This window comes from Ammodytes marinus (genome assembly GCF_949987685.1).
Source record: "Ammodytes marinus genome assembly, chromosome: 1".
NCBI classification, from domain to species: Eukaryota; Metazoa; Chordata; class Actinopteri; order Uranoscopiformes; family Ammodytidae; genus Ammodytes; species Ammodytes marinus.
Genome location: NC_137230.1, coordinates 21,277,144 through 21,295,428, shown reverse-complemented (window position 1 = coordinate 21,295,428; position 18,285 = coordinate 21,277,144). Strand labels below are relative to the sequence as shown.

General features: G+C 40.2%; 1 protein-coding gene across 1 annotated transcript; it reads right to left on the bottom strand.

The window, feature by feature from the left end:
• Positions 1-4,110: 4,110 nt before the first annotated feature.
• Positions 4,111-12,276, bottom strand: hp (haptoglobin; the record flags this gene model as incomplete). The annotated part of the gene is made up of 4 exons (XM_080028529.1): positions 4,111-4,674; positions 5,071-5,354; positions 12,025-12,113; positions 12,272-12,276. The coding sequence occupies 4 exons, from the start codon at positions 12,274-12,276 to the stop codon at positions 4,111-4,113; spliced, it is 942 nt and encodes a 313-aa protein (XP_079884655.1).
• Positions 12,277-18,285: the final 6,009 nt, after the last annotated feature.

Below are 18,285 nucleotides of genomic sequence, written 5' to 3'. Positions count from 1 at the left end.
ACAGACTAAGGAGGTAATTAATATTATAGGGCCATGCGGGTACTGCTTGCTGTAGTTTGATTGGACTTATTTTTTTAAATTTGATCGATTCAATTTATTTCAGACATGTAATTTTTCAGACATATCAAAATCACATAACAAAATGAAAAGCCTGAAAATACAAAAATTATGTTCAAATTATTTCACAAAAAAATAAAAATAATAATAAACAAATTACATATTGAATTGATATGCCTGAAAAGAAGTAGGAAGAAGTATAAACTTATTTAATCCTACCCCTCTTTCACAGCTCAATAATTCACATTATATTAGCTTCCTGTGTTCCTTATAATTTCTGAGACAATCTATCTATAGACAATTTGTTATACTATATATACTATATTTGATATTTAACTTGATATTCTATAATTGTTTTATGTTTATACAATCCATATATCTTTATCTATTATATACTGTACATACATTTATACTATAAATCTAAAATCCTAACTAAATTGTGCAAGTGACTACAAGGGAGCAGCTTAGGCATATTGGAATGCAATCTTTCAAATGAGTCCCCCTCATAATGCAACTGTGTTCTGTTTTTAATGTTATGTACGTCCGACCAAAACTCCTTGCTAATAACACTCTTCTGTACAATGTTGGTACGGCATAGATTTCATATACCTTAATTTTTGGAAAATGTGGTGATATAACTTGAACTGTTATGGTGTGACTGGAATAATCACTTTCTTTTCGTAAAATGTAGGATTAATAACGTTATCATGTTGTGTAAGTCCAGTATGTTCCCAACAAAGGACAATAGACAGGACTTTGAATTCAGGAAGATGAGGAATTGAAATCTTTCCCTGGTGATTTAAGTATTTGCTGACCACAGGGTCAATGTTGCTGATACTATGGAAAATATAACGATTCAGGTTTTGGATACCTCTCAGACAGGCAAATTTGCAAAGACCCATATTGTTAAAATATGAGATAATTGTAATGTTAATGATAATGTGAATACTGTGATAATTTTTCAGTTTCATGTTATGGTTACAGAATGCGATCGGCTCATCTGACTTTCTTGTGTTGGGCCTCAGAATGAAAATGATAGTTCAAATAGTTATCCTGGGTTTTGATAACCTTTGATTAGACTTTGGTTCTGATGTTTGTGTTTAGCGAGAACTATCCTTTTCTTTGCAGTTCAATGTGTTGACATGTATTGATCTATCAAATTCTGATGTATTTCCCTGAAACCTGAATTGAATGATTGTATTTACTGCTGTTCTTTAGACTTTTGCGTTCACATTTCACAGACTTACATCGTTAAAGAAGAGGTGTTATTCTGTTTTGAAACATTCTAGGAAAACTCCTCTGTCAAGACAAATTGAATAAAGATTTTCTCGTTTTAATAATTGGGCCTTACTAAAGGGATTATAGCTTAAATGATTTTCCAGGTTCTTCATATTAGAATTGACTGATGTGTAATGTTTGTTTCTCGATCCTGGATTGTATGGTCTGATAGAAATAACTGATTACTTTGACTGATGTTATGGTAAATTTGCATTTTTATGTGACCAGTTTATGGTCAAAGGGTGAATTGTGAGGGCAGATTTATTTGTAACTATCTAATTGATCTGTTTTCCATATGTATATCACATCAGTTTAACACATGTGACTTTCCTCTAAGAATGTGCCAACAAAACAGTTGTTTAAACTATTTTAAGGTTTATTATGGCTGACCACAATATACCCTTGAGACCTGTTTACTCTATTAACCATCTGTTAGTTGACACCCTTGTTGTAGAAGAGGGCTTTAAATACTCTGTCTGACCAAAAGAATTGTCAGTCCCATCGGGGGCTGACCGTGTAGGTCTGAAGCTTTACACTCTGTACTCAGTTGTTTTGTCTTTTTATAAATGTAATTAAATTCTTAAATACTCTCTGAGTTTAGTCTTCTATTACAGATATGTCGGAATATAGAATTTCCCCGACAGTTATAGCTGCAGATCACTCAAAGTAGTCCTGTATATCTCAACATCACATATTAAGATGCATGTTAATCAAAGAAGAACATGCTCCTCCGCATAAAAGGACTGCGGGAAACCACAGATGTGTACAAGAAATGTTAGAAAAAAAGACCTTGAGCTTATAGGCATTAAATATAAAAAAAACCTCATCTGGTTTTGAATAACTTTTGTTGTCATTTCCAGGAGGCGCACATAAACTTGAATTATCCATATTTTTTATTTTAACATTACAACTATAAGAGCCTGTCCCTCTGTGGTAACAAGGAATTTCAGAAATACATAATCACATTTTGGAGCTGTTGAACAAAGCTTCATCCACACTGAGACAATGACGTGAGAGCAAGTTAAAGTCTTAAAACAGATTGTCATCCTATATACTCGCAAACTTGAAAACATGTGTTTTTTTCTAATCCCCAAGGGGGGACTATGAGCATGGCATTGAATATCGACCTCTTCCAGGAAATGACATTTCAGCTAACATTCTGTGAATCAAATCAAAGCTCTTACACATTGGTGCTTTTGTTTTTGTTAAAAAAAAAAGAATCACACAATCCCAGCCTTTACGTTAATCACATTAGGTACATCTTCATGTAATTACATTTTTTTATTTTACAATTTTTATAAAAGGCAGGCTTGTTAATAAAACACCAGGAGAAAGAGAGAGAGAGAGAGAGAGAGAGAGAGAGAGAGAGAGAGAGAGAGAGAGAGAGAGAGAGAGAGAGAGAGAGAGAGAGAGAGAGAGAGAGAGAAGATCAGCACTAAGATTGGTCAAACAGATTATTGTATTATTTTGAGTTTATGGCTGTTTTGATGCTTCATTATTCTGCCTGATTCCTGATTGTAACCGTTTAATTTTATGGGAAGTATCATTCATGACCAAGCAAGCACGCATGAATAGTTTTTATCTATGAATAATAAAAGACACAGTAAATACTGTGTGTGTGGTATGTACAGTAAATATGAAGGTAGGTGATTGAGGTTAGAAAGCCTTGGTTTCCCAGTTACACATGAGTAGTGAGTACATAATCTGGCAGCTGAGTACACAACACGCTTCCATCAGCAGACTGGCTAAGAAAATACCATTGACTTTGTATCATTTCTACCTGAAAGCACCATTCATGACCGTTATCAGCAGTACTTTGGCCTTTGACGTTTAATGTATCTTAATGGAGTACACTCGCTCTGTGTTATCTTTGCATATCTAATAATGGCTTCAATTATATGATACGCATAGTACTAACACTGATACTTACAATAACACTAGTATTTATTTTTTTAAATTTTTATTCACGAACAAGCTCATGACTGCCAAATATCAGTATCAAAAATGTACATTTAAATCCTAAAGGCTGAAAAACGACTCTTCTGTCGACATAGAGGCAAACATCCACAGGACCAGTTTAGACACACTCACATGGCTGTTTCTGTTATACATGTATGTACAACCTGCTACAAGATAAACTAACGCAAAATTCTTTATCCATTCTCATTCTGGTTTAAAATGCAGCAAGAGACCGTTTGTATGTAGTCCTCAGTCTGTGCTCTACAGGACTGATGAAGCCAGCAACTCTGAGACTGGTAGAGAGTAATGACCCATGACAGGTATATTAATATTTTAGTTGCCACATAGGAAAACCTCCTGGACATGCTTCAAACCTGCTAAAAAAGTTCTTAATAATCCCTTCGTCAGCTCGTTTTTTGTTTCACCTAAAAATATGCAGAAAATATCTTTACATGTCGCTGTATATGGTTCACTAAGTAGCTAAAATATCTGTTTAATCTGTCTGTCTCAAAATTTATTTTCTGCTGCCGATATCATATTGCTGACTGTTCCAAGACTCACACATGTGGACCTATGCATTGGCCCATGGTGGACTGATAATGTATTATATTACCTGTCTGTATGGCCTCCAATCACTGAAAGTCTTCCTATGTCCTGCCTGCATTTTTATGCTTAACAACATCAAACAAACATCAAACAAACAGTTGTAACAACTGCAGTATTGTACAAAAATTACAGTAATTACAGGCATTTGATCAAATTCCCTGACTCAAAACATTAAATTCCCTGCATATTCAAAGACCACAGCCTGCAGGTCTATGGCTGCCATGAGTACATCCTAGACATTGCATCAGCTCGCAGAGCAGACGATTTCTCCGTATCCCCTCTAATGACACTGTGGATCCAGGGCAAGTAGGAGACAATCTTCATATAGACCCCGTAGTTGTACCTTTTGCAGGACTTGTCATAGGAAAGGATCCCTGCAGCGTAAACGTCGCCAGTTTGAGCATCCGTGACAGCTAGAGCACCTCCTGCATCACCAAAACAAACATTCCCCTCAAACCTGGAGGCTCCGGTGCAAAACATGTTGTCATCTACATCCGGTGTGTGCGGGGTACTGTCATATTCTGCCTTACAGTCAGAATTGCTGGCCAGGGGGAGAATGAGGTGTTTGAGTGATTCAGAAGACGTGAGGAGGTTACCCCAACCCCAGCCAGTGATGACCCCCGACCCTCCTACTGTGTCGGCCAGGTCCTGGCCTCTCTCTGGCAGGGGGATGGGGGTGACTTTACTGCTCATAACCACCGGCTTATTCAGCTTGATCAGAGCCAGGTCGTTGTCCCAGTCAGATCGGTTCTGAAAGCCTGGATGGAGAACAACCTGCAGGAGGGGGAAGGTCAAATAAAAGAAAGGGAAAGTTTGATTGAGCGATTATTATTTAATCTTTTTATTTTCAGTAATCTGTAACACAGCAATACAAATTAATATTTTAACACTTAATATAACGTCATTGCTTTATTTTTTTCTGTAATTTCTATATTGCAGCCCCAGCGATATGCTATCTACTTTACATAGTGAAAATATTTTACAAAATAAGCGAAGTCGAAAATCAAAGTCTTCATGTTTGTAGATTAAACATATTAAGGGAATCAGCCAAAATCAAATTTCTTAAAACATTAAAGATGAACAACATGCGTTTGAATGTCTGCTGTGGTCATGTTTGAAGAGGTCAATGTTTGTTTTTAACCTGGATCCAAGTTGTTGTTTTTCTCTCACCTTCTCTACAGCGACCTCTTTGGTAGCATCAGCTTCTGCACGTCGTGTGATTCCCAGGTAAACCTTAGGAATGACAGGTTCCCTTCCCTGAATGGCTTCTCGACTCTTTCTGATGAAAAGGTTCCTGCCAGCTGTCAAAACCCAGCGGTCAGAGATGAGAGCACCACCTGCATAGCCTCCATCCAGCACACTGTCAGAAAGGTAAACCATGGCCTGCCAGGGGACATGAGGAGCCAAAGTTCCCCCAATCATTCGCTTAGAACGGGGTGATGCTAACCTGGAGGCTGAGACATGACGTAGAATTAAGTTCTTATTTTTATTTTAACCTACAATTAAAATGTTGTCACAAGATAAAGGCACTTGATGATCACATTTTGTATAATCAAATGCCTCTCCTGAGTTTTTTATTAATATTTTTTCAGCTGATTCAAATCATGTACTGTATTTCTGTTAACATTTCAACTGTTGATGATGGTGATGATAAAGGTGACCCACAGGAATCACTGTTAGGGACCCTATTATTTATTTTATATAAGACTGTTATTTATTGTCAGGAGTGGAAGTAAATCGCCGATTTAATTTAAGTGTCGGAAATTAAACACACCAATGGTATTCTTGTGACCAACAGGTGAAGGCTGGCAAAGATGCAAACTGTGAATCCTCCAGCTGTGACCTCAATGAAGTGTGCTCAATCTTTCAGCTCATTTTGAAAAAGACACTCTGTCACAGTTGAAAAGGCATAGTTTGTATGAACTGAACAAGTGGAGAAGTTAACCTTGATCGTGGCAGACTGTGAAGGACATTGCGGTTCACAAGACTCGCACAATGATGGTTGTCAACATTGTCATACACCCCCCTACACTTTAAAAATGTAATGCAGTAATGTTTACTCAGAGAGTACATTTTAATAGATCAACCTTTAACCTAACTGAGTATATTTTTCAAGATATATTTTTTAGGTATTTTAACCTTTAATTGACAGTTGAGAGGAGAGAGTACAGAGTGGAAATGGAGAGAGATAGGGGGATGACATGCAGTAAAGGTCCACGGGCCGGAGGTACTCTATCCATCATTATGTTTATGCTGGTGCCATCCTCTATGCAGCTCTGTATGCCACTGACTTCAGAGCAAACCAGACCTTTTCCAGGACACAGTTTTATATTTGATGACATTCATTTAAAGCTATACTCTGCGTCTGTATGCATTTCACAAAAGCAGATGTACTTCAAAGGTTTATTTGCTAGATTCTTTAATTACACTTAGTGATGGTTCTAGTTTGCTTGCCGGTGTATATGATTGTCTTGTGTGAGTGACTCATCTTGATCTCCTTAAAGCTCCCATATTGTGCAAATGCACTTTTCCGATGTTTTTGAACATAATTATGGGTCTACGGTGTGCCTACAGACTGCCAAAGTATCAAAAAAAAGAAAGCTCTCTCCTTTTCTCACTCTCCCCTTTTCTGAAACCCTCCACCTCTCCACCCTACTCCAGTCAGAATTCTCCCGGTTTCTGACGTCAAAAACAGGAAAGCCAGAAGCTTCCACTGTGCAGTCCACCCCCTATTTCTTATTGGTCCACGGCCCCGAGATCCTCTCGAAAAATATTCCTTCACCCCCATGTTGTTTGCTTGTTGCTAAGCGACAAGATGCCTGTAGTACGGCAAAACATGATGAATGTTGCATAATCCACTAATTTATCTTAACCACTGCAGCCTCGTTTTTAATAACACAACGGATAGGAAGCTACTTGTGCTTTTTTTCAAACAGTGAAACTGAAATAAATGTTTTTATTGGTATTTTTGCCTGACTGGAGTATAGCTATTAGCTTTGGGACAAGCATTCAGCTTTTGCTCATAAAAACATATTTCTATTCCCCACACCAGTCTGGAAATGCCTCGTTTTTAATAGGACAAAGGATTGGTATACTGAAGAAGTCTGACTTTGAAGATAATTTTTTCACTGATTTTAGTGGTATTGTTAACAGCTAGCTCCCGAGCTAGCTTCGCAGTAGCCACCATCTTTTGCAGCATTGTTATTGTGAACATACCGTTTCCATTAGCGTGTGGCTGTCAGTGCATCTGTATGAACATAGTCTTTCATGTAGACAAGGATAGGTCATGTCAAACTGTTCAAAGTGCATTACTAGCACTAGACTTGGTTCTTCTCATGGGTAGGCTAAACCTAACTGTGCTAACAGGCTATACGTCATCATTGTTTACAAACAGACAAAGGGCGAGGCGTATCTGGCTTCGCTTCCGGACAGGGGGCGGGGGGAGCTCAAAGATTGTATATTTACGAGGGGAGCTGCAGCTCTTTTAAAAAAATAGGCCATTGTGAGATTAGCTGAACATCAGCATAGTACAATAAATTATCTGAAAGTTTTTTTCAGCAAACAATTGAAGAAAAACGTATTAGGGACCACTAAGACCATATAATATGGTGTATAATAGAACCGAAAAGTGTATAATATGGGAGCTTTAAAGAAATAAAGCTATGACAAACTAATTTCTTTCAAATATGTCTCCAAAAGAACGATATGGAGAACACTTCACCAGTTAGTTCACCATTGTGTGTTAAACACTGTTGACAGCACTTTTGTTCTTCTCTATTTTCAATGTAGTAGAGCTTCAACCCATTTAATAAAATATGATCTCCTCGACAAAGGGGGTTATCACGTTGTAGCACATGCACTGCAGTCATCAAAGCGTATTGTTATCACTTCCAGAGATCTGCTGTTCAACAGAGCTTTGTCATCTGATTACAAGGCCTTCATGGTTTGAAGGCTTCCTCTGGAAACAGCGGCCTGTAAGTTATTCATCACAAAATAATGATAAAGGAATCTATCCACTTCTCTGATCTACATGATCATTAATTATTATTTATGTGGGACAGTAATAAAAAGACAGCTTGATGTGATCTTGGTTGATGGTAACATGCTTAGTGTTAATGAGTTTTTTTTTACCATGGATTTAAATGGATTCAATAGCTCTGTTACATTTTTATTTGTTTCCCTTCCCTGATTTCTTTGATATATTCACTGAAAATAATCTCCCGTCTCTTATCAACAAATAATTTTTCAACATGACTCCAGCCATTTTAGTCATATCTCTCACTGGCATCTGATCGCTTGGCTTTATGTTTGAGCCTAGTACTGTTTGAAGAGAAGCAGGGTAGCAGGCAATTTCCCTGTCAGATACTGAAGCTCAGCAGCTAAATGAAGAGCAATATCGGATATGATCAGTAAAAGCACAGCTCTCAGATCCTGCAAGGAAGTCTGTGTCATGTCATGCGGGTGTTATCTATCCGAACAGCAGTTACCGAGGATGTATAAGTGTAAAACAGCATCTTCAGAAAACTGGAGCATGTGGTGACAGAATCCACTTAAATGTTTTCAGAAGTGAAGATTGTTGTTTGGATTGCTGGATCAGTATTCATGGACGAGAGGGGTTATCCTGACTTTAAATGTTCCCATCTTAATTCTGTCAGAGTTTGGAAGATGTGATTTTGTAAATGCTACAATTACCTATAACCTCAGAGAATGCTATCAATTTACTTACCAGGTCAAAGACTACGTAAATAGCAGTCACATTGCCATGGGTAATGTCTGTATGTCCGTTAATTGGTCGGTCAGTCGGTCTGCCACTTGGGTCTGGACCAGACTGACTTATTTCAACAACTTTTGGATGGTTTGCCATTAAATGTTGTAAAGACATTGAGGGTCAAAATTCAAAATTGTGTAAAATCAAAGAGTATACGTGTTGGACTATCCGTTCATCACCTTGGTTCAGACTGAAAAACTGCATTTCCACAACTATTGGATTGATTACCAGGAAGTTTTGTATATAATGCAAGTATATATAGGTGGAATTGAGCAAAATATACCCACAATTATCAAATCATGTTGATGGTCCCTTAATTTCTTATTTTGATTCATCAGGTAAACATTTTAAATTTGTCCATTACTTTAGTTTATAGCTGTGGAACTCCTTGTGCTTAAGTACAGCATGGCTGTACACTTGCACTAGATGTACTTTCTTTATTGCTGATCAAGCGCTGTACCTTACCTAAAACAATTAAAATTACATATATTTCTTTCATAAAATGAATACTGATTTAAAAAATAGAAGTTGGTAGGGGCGCTCGTAGTGGTTTAAAGTGTCCCCCCATGAGGCTCAGTCCTCAAAGCAATCCAACCCGTGGCCATTTACTGCATGTCTTCCCCCTCTCTCTCTCACCATTTCCGCTCTGTATCACCTACCTACTTCCGCTCAATTTTCATTTCACTTCATTAGTCAGTCTGGGGCTGAAGTGTATTCATGGGTTCCTGCTCGAACAGATTTTTGTGCGGTCCAATCAGCGAACAGAGCGAGTGGCTGAGAACGATGACTTCGAAGTCGCGCGGCAGTTTCAGTTGAATGCTGCGTTCCTTTATGCCTCGTTTCCACCGAGTAGAACGGGTCGGATCAGAGCGGTTCGGTCCGGGTAGTTTGGCTTTTCATTTGCCAAAAGTTGGGTAGGGTACGGTTTAAGCGCACCTAACCGCTCTGAGCCGCTCCTAATCTCAGTACTCCTCCGTTGGGGTACTAGCCGCCTGAAAGGGTGCCGAAAAGGTGGAGCTACACACTGCGTCATTTGATAGATACACGCTCACAACAACACAGGGGGAATAAATAAAGAAGCGGCTGGTTTGACCAAGCAAAAACGAGAGACCGCTGGCTTGACCACAGTTGGTCGAAAGAATAATTTCCGCCGTGTGTAGTCACCTCTGTGACTACACACGGTGGAAATTATTCTTTCACTGTTTATTCTTTTTTCCTCGTAATTAAATGAATCAGTTGGCTACACTGTGTCCCACTGCTACGATGTCACGTAGCTGCCGCTGAACAAGCAAAAACGAGAGACCGCTGGCTTGACCACAGTTGTTCCAGAGCCCGATACTTTGACCCACATTCTGGCGCCGGCTATCGCAGTCCAGCCTAAACCCCGCCCTACCAGTAAGGGTAGGGTCGGCGGTGGAAACACCACCGAGATTCTTAAAAGTGAGCTGTCCCGCTCTGAGCCGCTACGAACCGACCCGCTCTACTCTTTGGAAACGAGGCATTATACTCGGAACTCGGAAATGTCCGACTTGGTAGTTCCGAGTTCCGACCTGTCTGTGTTCCAGTGCATCTGCTCGGGGAAGTATAGACGCCTACAACCTTTGTCATCCAAATAACTAAACGTTAGGCTCTAGCAAGTTACCGTTGCCAGGTACCGGTAGATCCATAGACTTTCCAATTTCCGAGTTCCCAGTTCAACTGGAACGCACCGTCAGAAGCCGGCACATGACATACGTCACAACCAAACGTTATGCGATTGGTTAGTTCAGTGGTATTCACTATTTTTTTCAGGAGAGCCGCACTGACAGGACAAAGTCAGCAGGAGAGCCATTTTTGCCGCAAAGTATCAAAAGCTATAAATCCAGTCATACATAAGCATGCCTGCTTATTAATATGTAATTCTTGAATCAGTGTTTCCCACAGTATTTTGTGAAACTGAGGGAACCCAGTCCTTAGGGGGGTCCGGGGGCATGCTCCTCCGGAAGAAAATTTGGAACCTTTTAACCCAGAATGCATCAATCTGGTGCACTTTTGGAGGAAAATTGAGAGTTGTGTGACTGTGTACTATTATCTAGAATAATTTGGAGACACTGGGGTCACATAACATCAAAGCTATTGAATAATAAATTATTATCCTACTTTTTATTCAAATATTTGTTAAAACATTTTTATGAATGACATATTATCAATCAAAATGGGTGTGTTCATATAATACCCCCCTGGAATACATTTTTTTTTACCTTTCAAAAGGTAAATGCATCAATCTGGTGCACTATGAGAGGAAAATTAAGAGGCTAATTCAACTGTGTCCTATGTGAGCTGTTTAGCAGCCTATTATTTTTCTGGAATAATTCAGAGACATTGCAGTTTAGCCAAAACACTTCATTTTCCTCGTTTGTGGAGCTTTTCATCTGTCCACCTGGTGCCCAACTGGTTCTGAATAGACATCTATCAATGTACCAGTAACCAGCATGAAATGTTGAAATCGCATCCAAGCTAGCATTGTTGCGGTACCGTGCGTGTGGTTGCCAGGTTGTTAAGTGTTCTCTAATTTAAATGTCCAATTTAGCGATATGAAACGAGATCTATTTTTTTTGCAAATGATTTAATATATTCCATGTTCGTGAGCATGCCTGTGATAGACGGTATGCATAACATATTTTTATTGACCGTGAGTTAGTTTTTTCCCCCACAGCCCAATCTATCCAAGAGCACATTCTCCCTTGTAATGCATGAAAACCGCAAATCTGGCAACCCCGCTGTCAGTCAGCGTACGGCTGAGCAAGTTTAAATACAGTATATTCTTTTCTAGTCTGTATTTCCACCATGTAATGCCGTTGTTGACTTATTCTTTTATTATTTATTTGTATGAGAGCAGCCACGTTAGTTTAACAGGTTTGATGTTATAGATCTGCTTGTTTTTAATGGTTTTATGAAATATCTGTATTAACTGCATGATCATATCACAGTATTTTTTTATTGCCATGCGAGCCGCAAATAGAAGCGGCTCGCCAAGCTGGCCAAGCCGGTTAGCTGGCAATGAAGCTGGCCAGATCCAGAGTGGCACTGGGCAGATCCAATAGTTTTAAACTCCAACAGACACCCGCCTCTAAGTGAGTGAACGTTTGCCAATAGAGCAGTTCCAGACCTTCTGTACAAATGAAATGAAGTACGATGGTCTGGTTGGACCAGGCCACTGTGTTCAGCTACCAAATAAAGGTTTAAATACCTCCAAAATAACTAAAAAAAGGAAATGCTAAAAAAAATTATCGAATTTGGTTTTAAATTATGAAATCTTGTTTATCAGCGTATAGCATGGTTGTGTTCATATGTTAGTGTGTGTCTGTGTGTGTTACCTGACAAAGAGCGTTTCATCATTTCTTCAGCATGAGCTACATCTGCTTGACAGGCCCATGCAGCCAGGAGGAGCACAGTTAACGAAGACCTTCAGACAACAGTATCATATGATAAACAGCAATGAATGTTTCTGTATTCTGTATTAATGGAGCCTGTAAAAGTGGGCCAATTCAGGGATTAAGAAGGAAAAATAATTTTTCAATAACAGTTTGGTTAGAGTTATAAAGTAACTGAATATGAATTTACCACATTTTGTAGATATTATTTATCTTCTGCAACAATGGATTTATCCGTTCTCGAGTGTGCTTTGCATTTTGGAGCCGGGCTTATTTATATCTGCTGAGACATTGAGACTCTGCCCTGGAAGGTTTTGCTGGGCACAAAATCATCTATTCCTGGAATCTGAAATAAACAGTTGCGAAATCTCACTTCCCATCAGTTGGCAGACCATTCACTGTCTGGATTAAAAAAAACAGGGATCTCTGGATGGGTTGTTATTTCACAATTCAGTGTTTTTCAAAGCAGTCACCGTCACCTTGTTCCGTTTGCATTAGAGTTTTTGCATCAGAGTAAACAAGGCTGACTGATACAATCTAATTACAACACACTGTGCTGTTTAGGATTGCAGCACACAGGGCACATATTGCCTCATTAGATTGCTTTGCAGGGAAATAATATAATATTTCCCAAAATCCCTGGCAGTAAATAGTTAACACTGTTACAGCAGTAGGTCAGAGATGTGCTGCAGGGAGGAAAGTCCAGAATTACTGCTTCTTTTGATATGTACAACAGGTAACAGAGAGTGTAGAGGTTTGTATTTATAAAGAGATGTTTAATTTTTTTTTACCATCAAAAGTCTGTTAACCTAAATTGGAGTAACAGTGTTTGGAATAATGCCCTATCTTCACAAATCATTTTTTGCATTTTTTCACTAGGGTTTTTTTTTAGTTTATATTGCAGTAAGACAAAGTAAATAAGCACTCAAACAGATCCAAATAGTTGACCTCTTCAAAAAAGAAAAAGGACACTATGTGATGGATGAAATGCTAAATAAGACTACAGATAAACCAGAACAATTTGATAAGTTACTTTCACATTTAAAAATAATCAAATTAAGTCTTCCAACTCAAACATAGATGAGCAAATTTGTTCAGTGTTATTGGTATTGTAACATTATGTACATGAATACTGCCACATAAAATGTACAGAGACCAATTTCCTTTCATTTCAGTCAGTAAGACACACGTCCCCACATGCACCAGTCTGACTAGATATATTGCAAATGTATTATTTATTTGACTTTAAATTTAGTTAAATTGTGTGTGTGGATTGAGCATGGGTTCTTGAGGGCCTCTAGAAACAATGTCTGAAGGTAATGAGTTCAAGCACATAACTGGATATTAAAATGTTGAAAATCAAACACGATTTCAATGGATTCATTTCATGGTTGCGGTGTTACCAGTATTCTGTGACCTAAGGCAAGTGCACTCTTAACTGGATCAGACACAGAAGCTGCTCTATTAGGAATGACATCTTCTCTGACAGTCAGCCCTCATGCTCATCATAGCCTTTTACCATCCACTGAGCTGGAAAATAGCACCAGTATATTACTGTTTCAGTATAGGAACAGACAATAAATATTATGGAAACACATTTTTGGGACACAGTTTTATAGATGTCCCATATCCCAGCTGTTTGTGACTCTGGGGTATGGTTCATTAAGGCAAAGTTTTCCGTTAAAATTGTCGAGAACGATATACAGTAGGCTATATCCGAACAACTATACAGTGGAGAACAATAGAAAACATAAAGAGTTATTCAAGTAAAATTAAGCTGTAGCATGCTTTGCTTGTGTTAAGTATTATTGTGTGTCACTATCTTGGCATGCTAATAAGCATATGTTGGCATGCTAACATGTGACACTACTGTAATGTGCTGAGCATCATAAACATTAGCCTATACCTGCAAACAATTAGCATGTTAGCATTGTCATTGCAAGCATGTTAGCATGCTGACCATTTCACAGAGTATAGCTAACATGGCGGTAGACCCTTGTTTTCACAAGAATATATATTTACGGTATATACATTTTTGGGAACCTTTATTAGATTGCAGGCTATGTAGACTTGCACAGCCAAAGTAGTTGTGACAGAAAATGTATCAGAATTGACATAATTGCGACGCAATGCTTCACAATACAGTAGTAAAAGTAACATTTAAATACAAAAGTGTAACTTTACTCTTACATAATGTTACTTCAAAGGAAAGTTACTTTCCACTTAGGGACCCTCACCACCGGTTCTGACTCTGAGCCCCCACGACGTGAGACGGACCCTGCAGCACATCAACCCCAATAAAGCCACTGGACCTGACGGAGTACCAGGGCGGGTTCTCAAGCACTGTGCAGCGGAGCTGACTGTGGTGCTCACGGATCTGTTTAACACCTCCCTGCTGCAGGCCTCTGTCCCCACATGTCTCAAGACAGCCACAATCATCCCTGTCCCAAAACAATCAGCCATCAGGTCCCTCAACGACTATCGGCCAGTGGCGCTGACACCAGTGGTGATGAAGTGCTTCGAACATCTGGTACTGGGGCACTTGAAGAACAGCATCCCCCCTCCTTAGACAACCACCAATTTGCCTACAGGGCAAACAGGTCGACGGAGGACGCAGTGTCACTAGCCCTCCACTCCACCCTGACACACCTTGACCAGCGTGACAGTTATGTGCGGATGCTATTCATAGACTATAGCTCCGCCTTCAATACCATACCCCCCCCATAAACTTGCCACCAAGCTGGACCACCTGGGCCTCAACACACACCTGAGCAGCTGGGTCCTGGACTTCCTCACCGGCCGACCATAGACTGTGCGAATGGGGAGACAGGTCTCCTCCAGCTTCACCCTGAACATCGGTGCACCACAGGGTTGTGTGTTGAGCCCCTTCCTCTTCTTCCTCTACACTCTCGACTGCAAACCCACCCACGAGGCCAACACCATGTTGAAGTTTGCAGACAACACCATGGTGGTAGGCAGGATCTCAGGCAACAACAAGGCTGCCTACAGGACAGAGGTGGAGAACCTGGTGAGCTGGAGCCGAGAGAACAACCTGACCCTCAACACGGCAAAAACAAAGAAGATGATCCTGGACTTCAGGAGGAAGACGAAGCCCTTCGTCCATCACCCCATCACCATCGACGGCGAGACAGTGGAGGTTGTGCAGAACATCAGGTACCTCGGGGTCAACATCAGCCATGACCTGACTTGGACCGTCAACACCAACGCCAAGAAAGGACTTCAAAGGCTTCACTTCCTGAGGTGCTTGAAGAGAGCACGTCTCCCACAAAAGCTGCTGGTGAGCTTCTACAGGTCAGCCATCGAGTCGGTTCTCACATACTGCATCACTGCATGGTACTCTGGCTGCACCACAGACAACAGGGAAGCTCTCCAGCGCATCATTAAGACCGCTGAGAGGATCACCGGCACCCAGCTCCCCAGACTGGAGGACATCTACCTGACCCGCTGTACTCGGAGGGTCAGGTAGATGTCCTCAGAGACAGCACAAACCCTGGACACTGCTTCTTCACCCTCCTGCCCTCAGGAAGACGATACAGGACACTGCCTGCCCGCACTACAAGACTGCAAAACAGTTTCTATCATAGAGCTGTGACACTACTAAACTCCACTAACACTCTACTGCCACACTGATACTCCCCATCTCATCTCATACACACATGATTGCACTATTGCACTTAAGGACTTGGACTTTTTAAAACATTTTACTTATTAACGGCGTTAACGCAAACCCATTTTAACGGCGTAATTTTTTTTATCGCGCGATTAACACTCGTCATGGCCTAGGAAACGTTGTGGTTTTTTCACGTGCTTTTGTATCAAATAGTAATGTTAGAATAACTGAAACACCACAAACCATACATCTGGCTCGCATTTAAGTTGCTGTCAATTCAAACGGAACATGTCCTACAGCGTAATTTCACATTAAAATAATTTAACTGGCAAAACGGCAAGTCAATTCTGACTTTTATTTTGAAGCAGAAACCGGAACCTAGCACTTCCTAGCTCAGCTGCGCGACCTTCACTAGTATCGTCTTCCGTGTGTGACTGAGACTACGCGGAAATGAACAGAAAAGAAAGCCTGTCATTTGCAAAAGTCCTACTTATAACCCTGCGCGCACACCAAAACCTCCATGAATGTTAGTGGCAGCCGCCAGTCATTCATTTTCACTTTAATTTTCGCTACGAAGGGCGACTGAAGCCTCGGCTGCAGCAGCGCCATGGCAACCAACTGCACGCAGTGTGTCCACTCCACACTGTAGCTGGATCTCGATTCAGGGGTTGCAGCCTACGAAGGCTGCATTTGAAGACCAATTGCGTCATAGCGGCGCGCAAAGGCTTGTTTCATTTGCAACGATTTGCAAGGCTCCTTCATATGCGGCCGAGAAATGCAGCCTTGTTGCTCCATCTTCTTAACTTTTATCTTCCTTTCTTTTTTTCTTGTACTTTTTTTTCTTTTCATCTGGTAGGCAACTTCTTTTTCTTTTTTCCTCCGTTGACAAGGCTGTCTCCGTTGGCAGCAATTAGGGTTGCTAGGCAGCACAGGAGCGGCGAGTCGTCACGCAAGGTAACGGCTTGTTATGCAAACCGGAAATGCTCGTAAACAAAGACCTGCGGAGACCGTCTCGTTTAACAACGCTCGTTCTTCCCTGGTTCGGCCTTCGAATCGGCCTTCACAGGCTATAGCCTTCATAGACCGCGTAGTCTACGGATTGGGATATAGCAACAGTCTGAAATAAGCCGTGGATGAAAGACTCCCAAAACATTTAGGCCCGCAACAGCCAGTTTAATTTAGCCTTAATACTAATTAGTATTTTATACCCTATGTTGTTTTATGGTTTGGTTTTTAAATAAAAAAAGAAGTTCCAGTATGTTTATGAATGCTGTTCTGGGGGGGGGGGTCTATATTGGTATTTGCACTGAATTGCAAATTATGATATTTTAGAAGAAATGTGTAAACATCATTTTAGTTCAGTGTATTTCTTCTTAAATATCATAATTAGAATGGGTGTGATAAGAGCATTAAAATAAGAAAAAATAATGGGACAAGAGGAAATCAAGGGACATTCAGGCTAGAATAAATAAAAATGCGATTAATCGCGGTTAATTGCGAGTTGACAATGACGTTAATGCGATTAATCGCGATTAAACATTTAATCGTTTGACAGCACTAATATATATGCATATATTGCTGATAATGTTGTGTTTTGTTTTAAATATTTTCTCATATTGATAAAAATATCAATATTTGGAACTGTGCAACTGGAGGAGGCCTGCTCCAAACAACATTTTGTTGTCTTGTACAATGACAATAAAGATTATTCTATTCTATTCTATTAATAAAAGAAGCAGCGCACATAGAGGCTCAGTCCTCCGAAGCAGCAGGCCAAAGGTTTGAATACTGCCAGTGGTCATTCTCTGCACGTCATTCCCCTCTCTGCCCTATTTCAGCTCGGCTCTCCAAAATATCTATAAAGCACAAAAATGCCTAAAAATAATCCTTAAAAAGGAAGAAAAAAAGAAGCAGCGCCTGGGACCCCCTATGTCATCAAAAAGAAGACAGGCTCGACATATGATATGACCCTATATCATGGAATATGTCCTATTATTTTTTCTTTGGCAGGTTAACCAAATCCTTGAGAATTAAGTTCCATAAAGCTGCTCAGAATGCACAATTATGTGTGTTCTTTTGCTCTGTCCTCATCCACATTTTTACGCATTTATGTACCAGAATGTGAGCTTCAGTTTCTATTTGATTTTCACTGTCCTTCCTGTCACGTATCTTCAGCCTAAAAAAGGAGATTTTTGTACATATCGGTGGTGCCAAGGCAAGGGCAAATCAGTGAAGTGTCCTGAAATGTGTTGTCCAGTGTTTACCAATCATATCTGAGGGCAGGGGTCTCTACTGACTGCTGTAGTCCCTGCCCCCCTAGGGGAAACAGAAAGGATGGGTAGTGACCCATGTGCACAATCAAAGCCATGAGCATGGGCAAAGGCCATCAGGAGCAGCACTGGACAAATGCCCAACAGGGGATGGATGCGTTTCACCCCCTCTCATTAGTACAATGCATTACCCCCTGGATCTATTTACATCTCGGCCTCTTTTATTCATTTGGTGTCTTTTTAACCGCATCTGGGGCGTTTAAAGGTTAAGGTAGAGAACCTTTTCTCTTGAAATGTACAAAG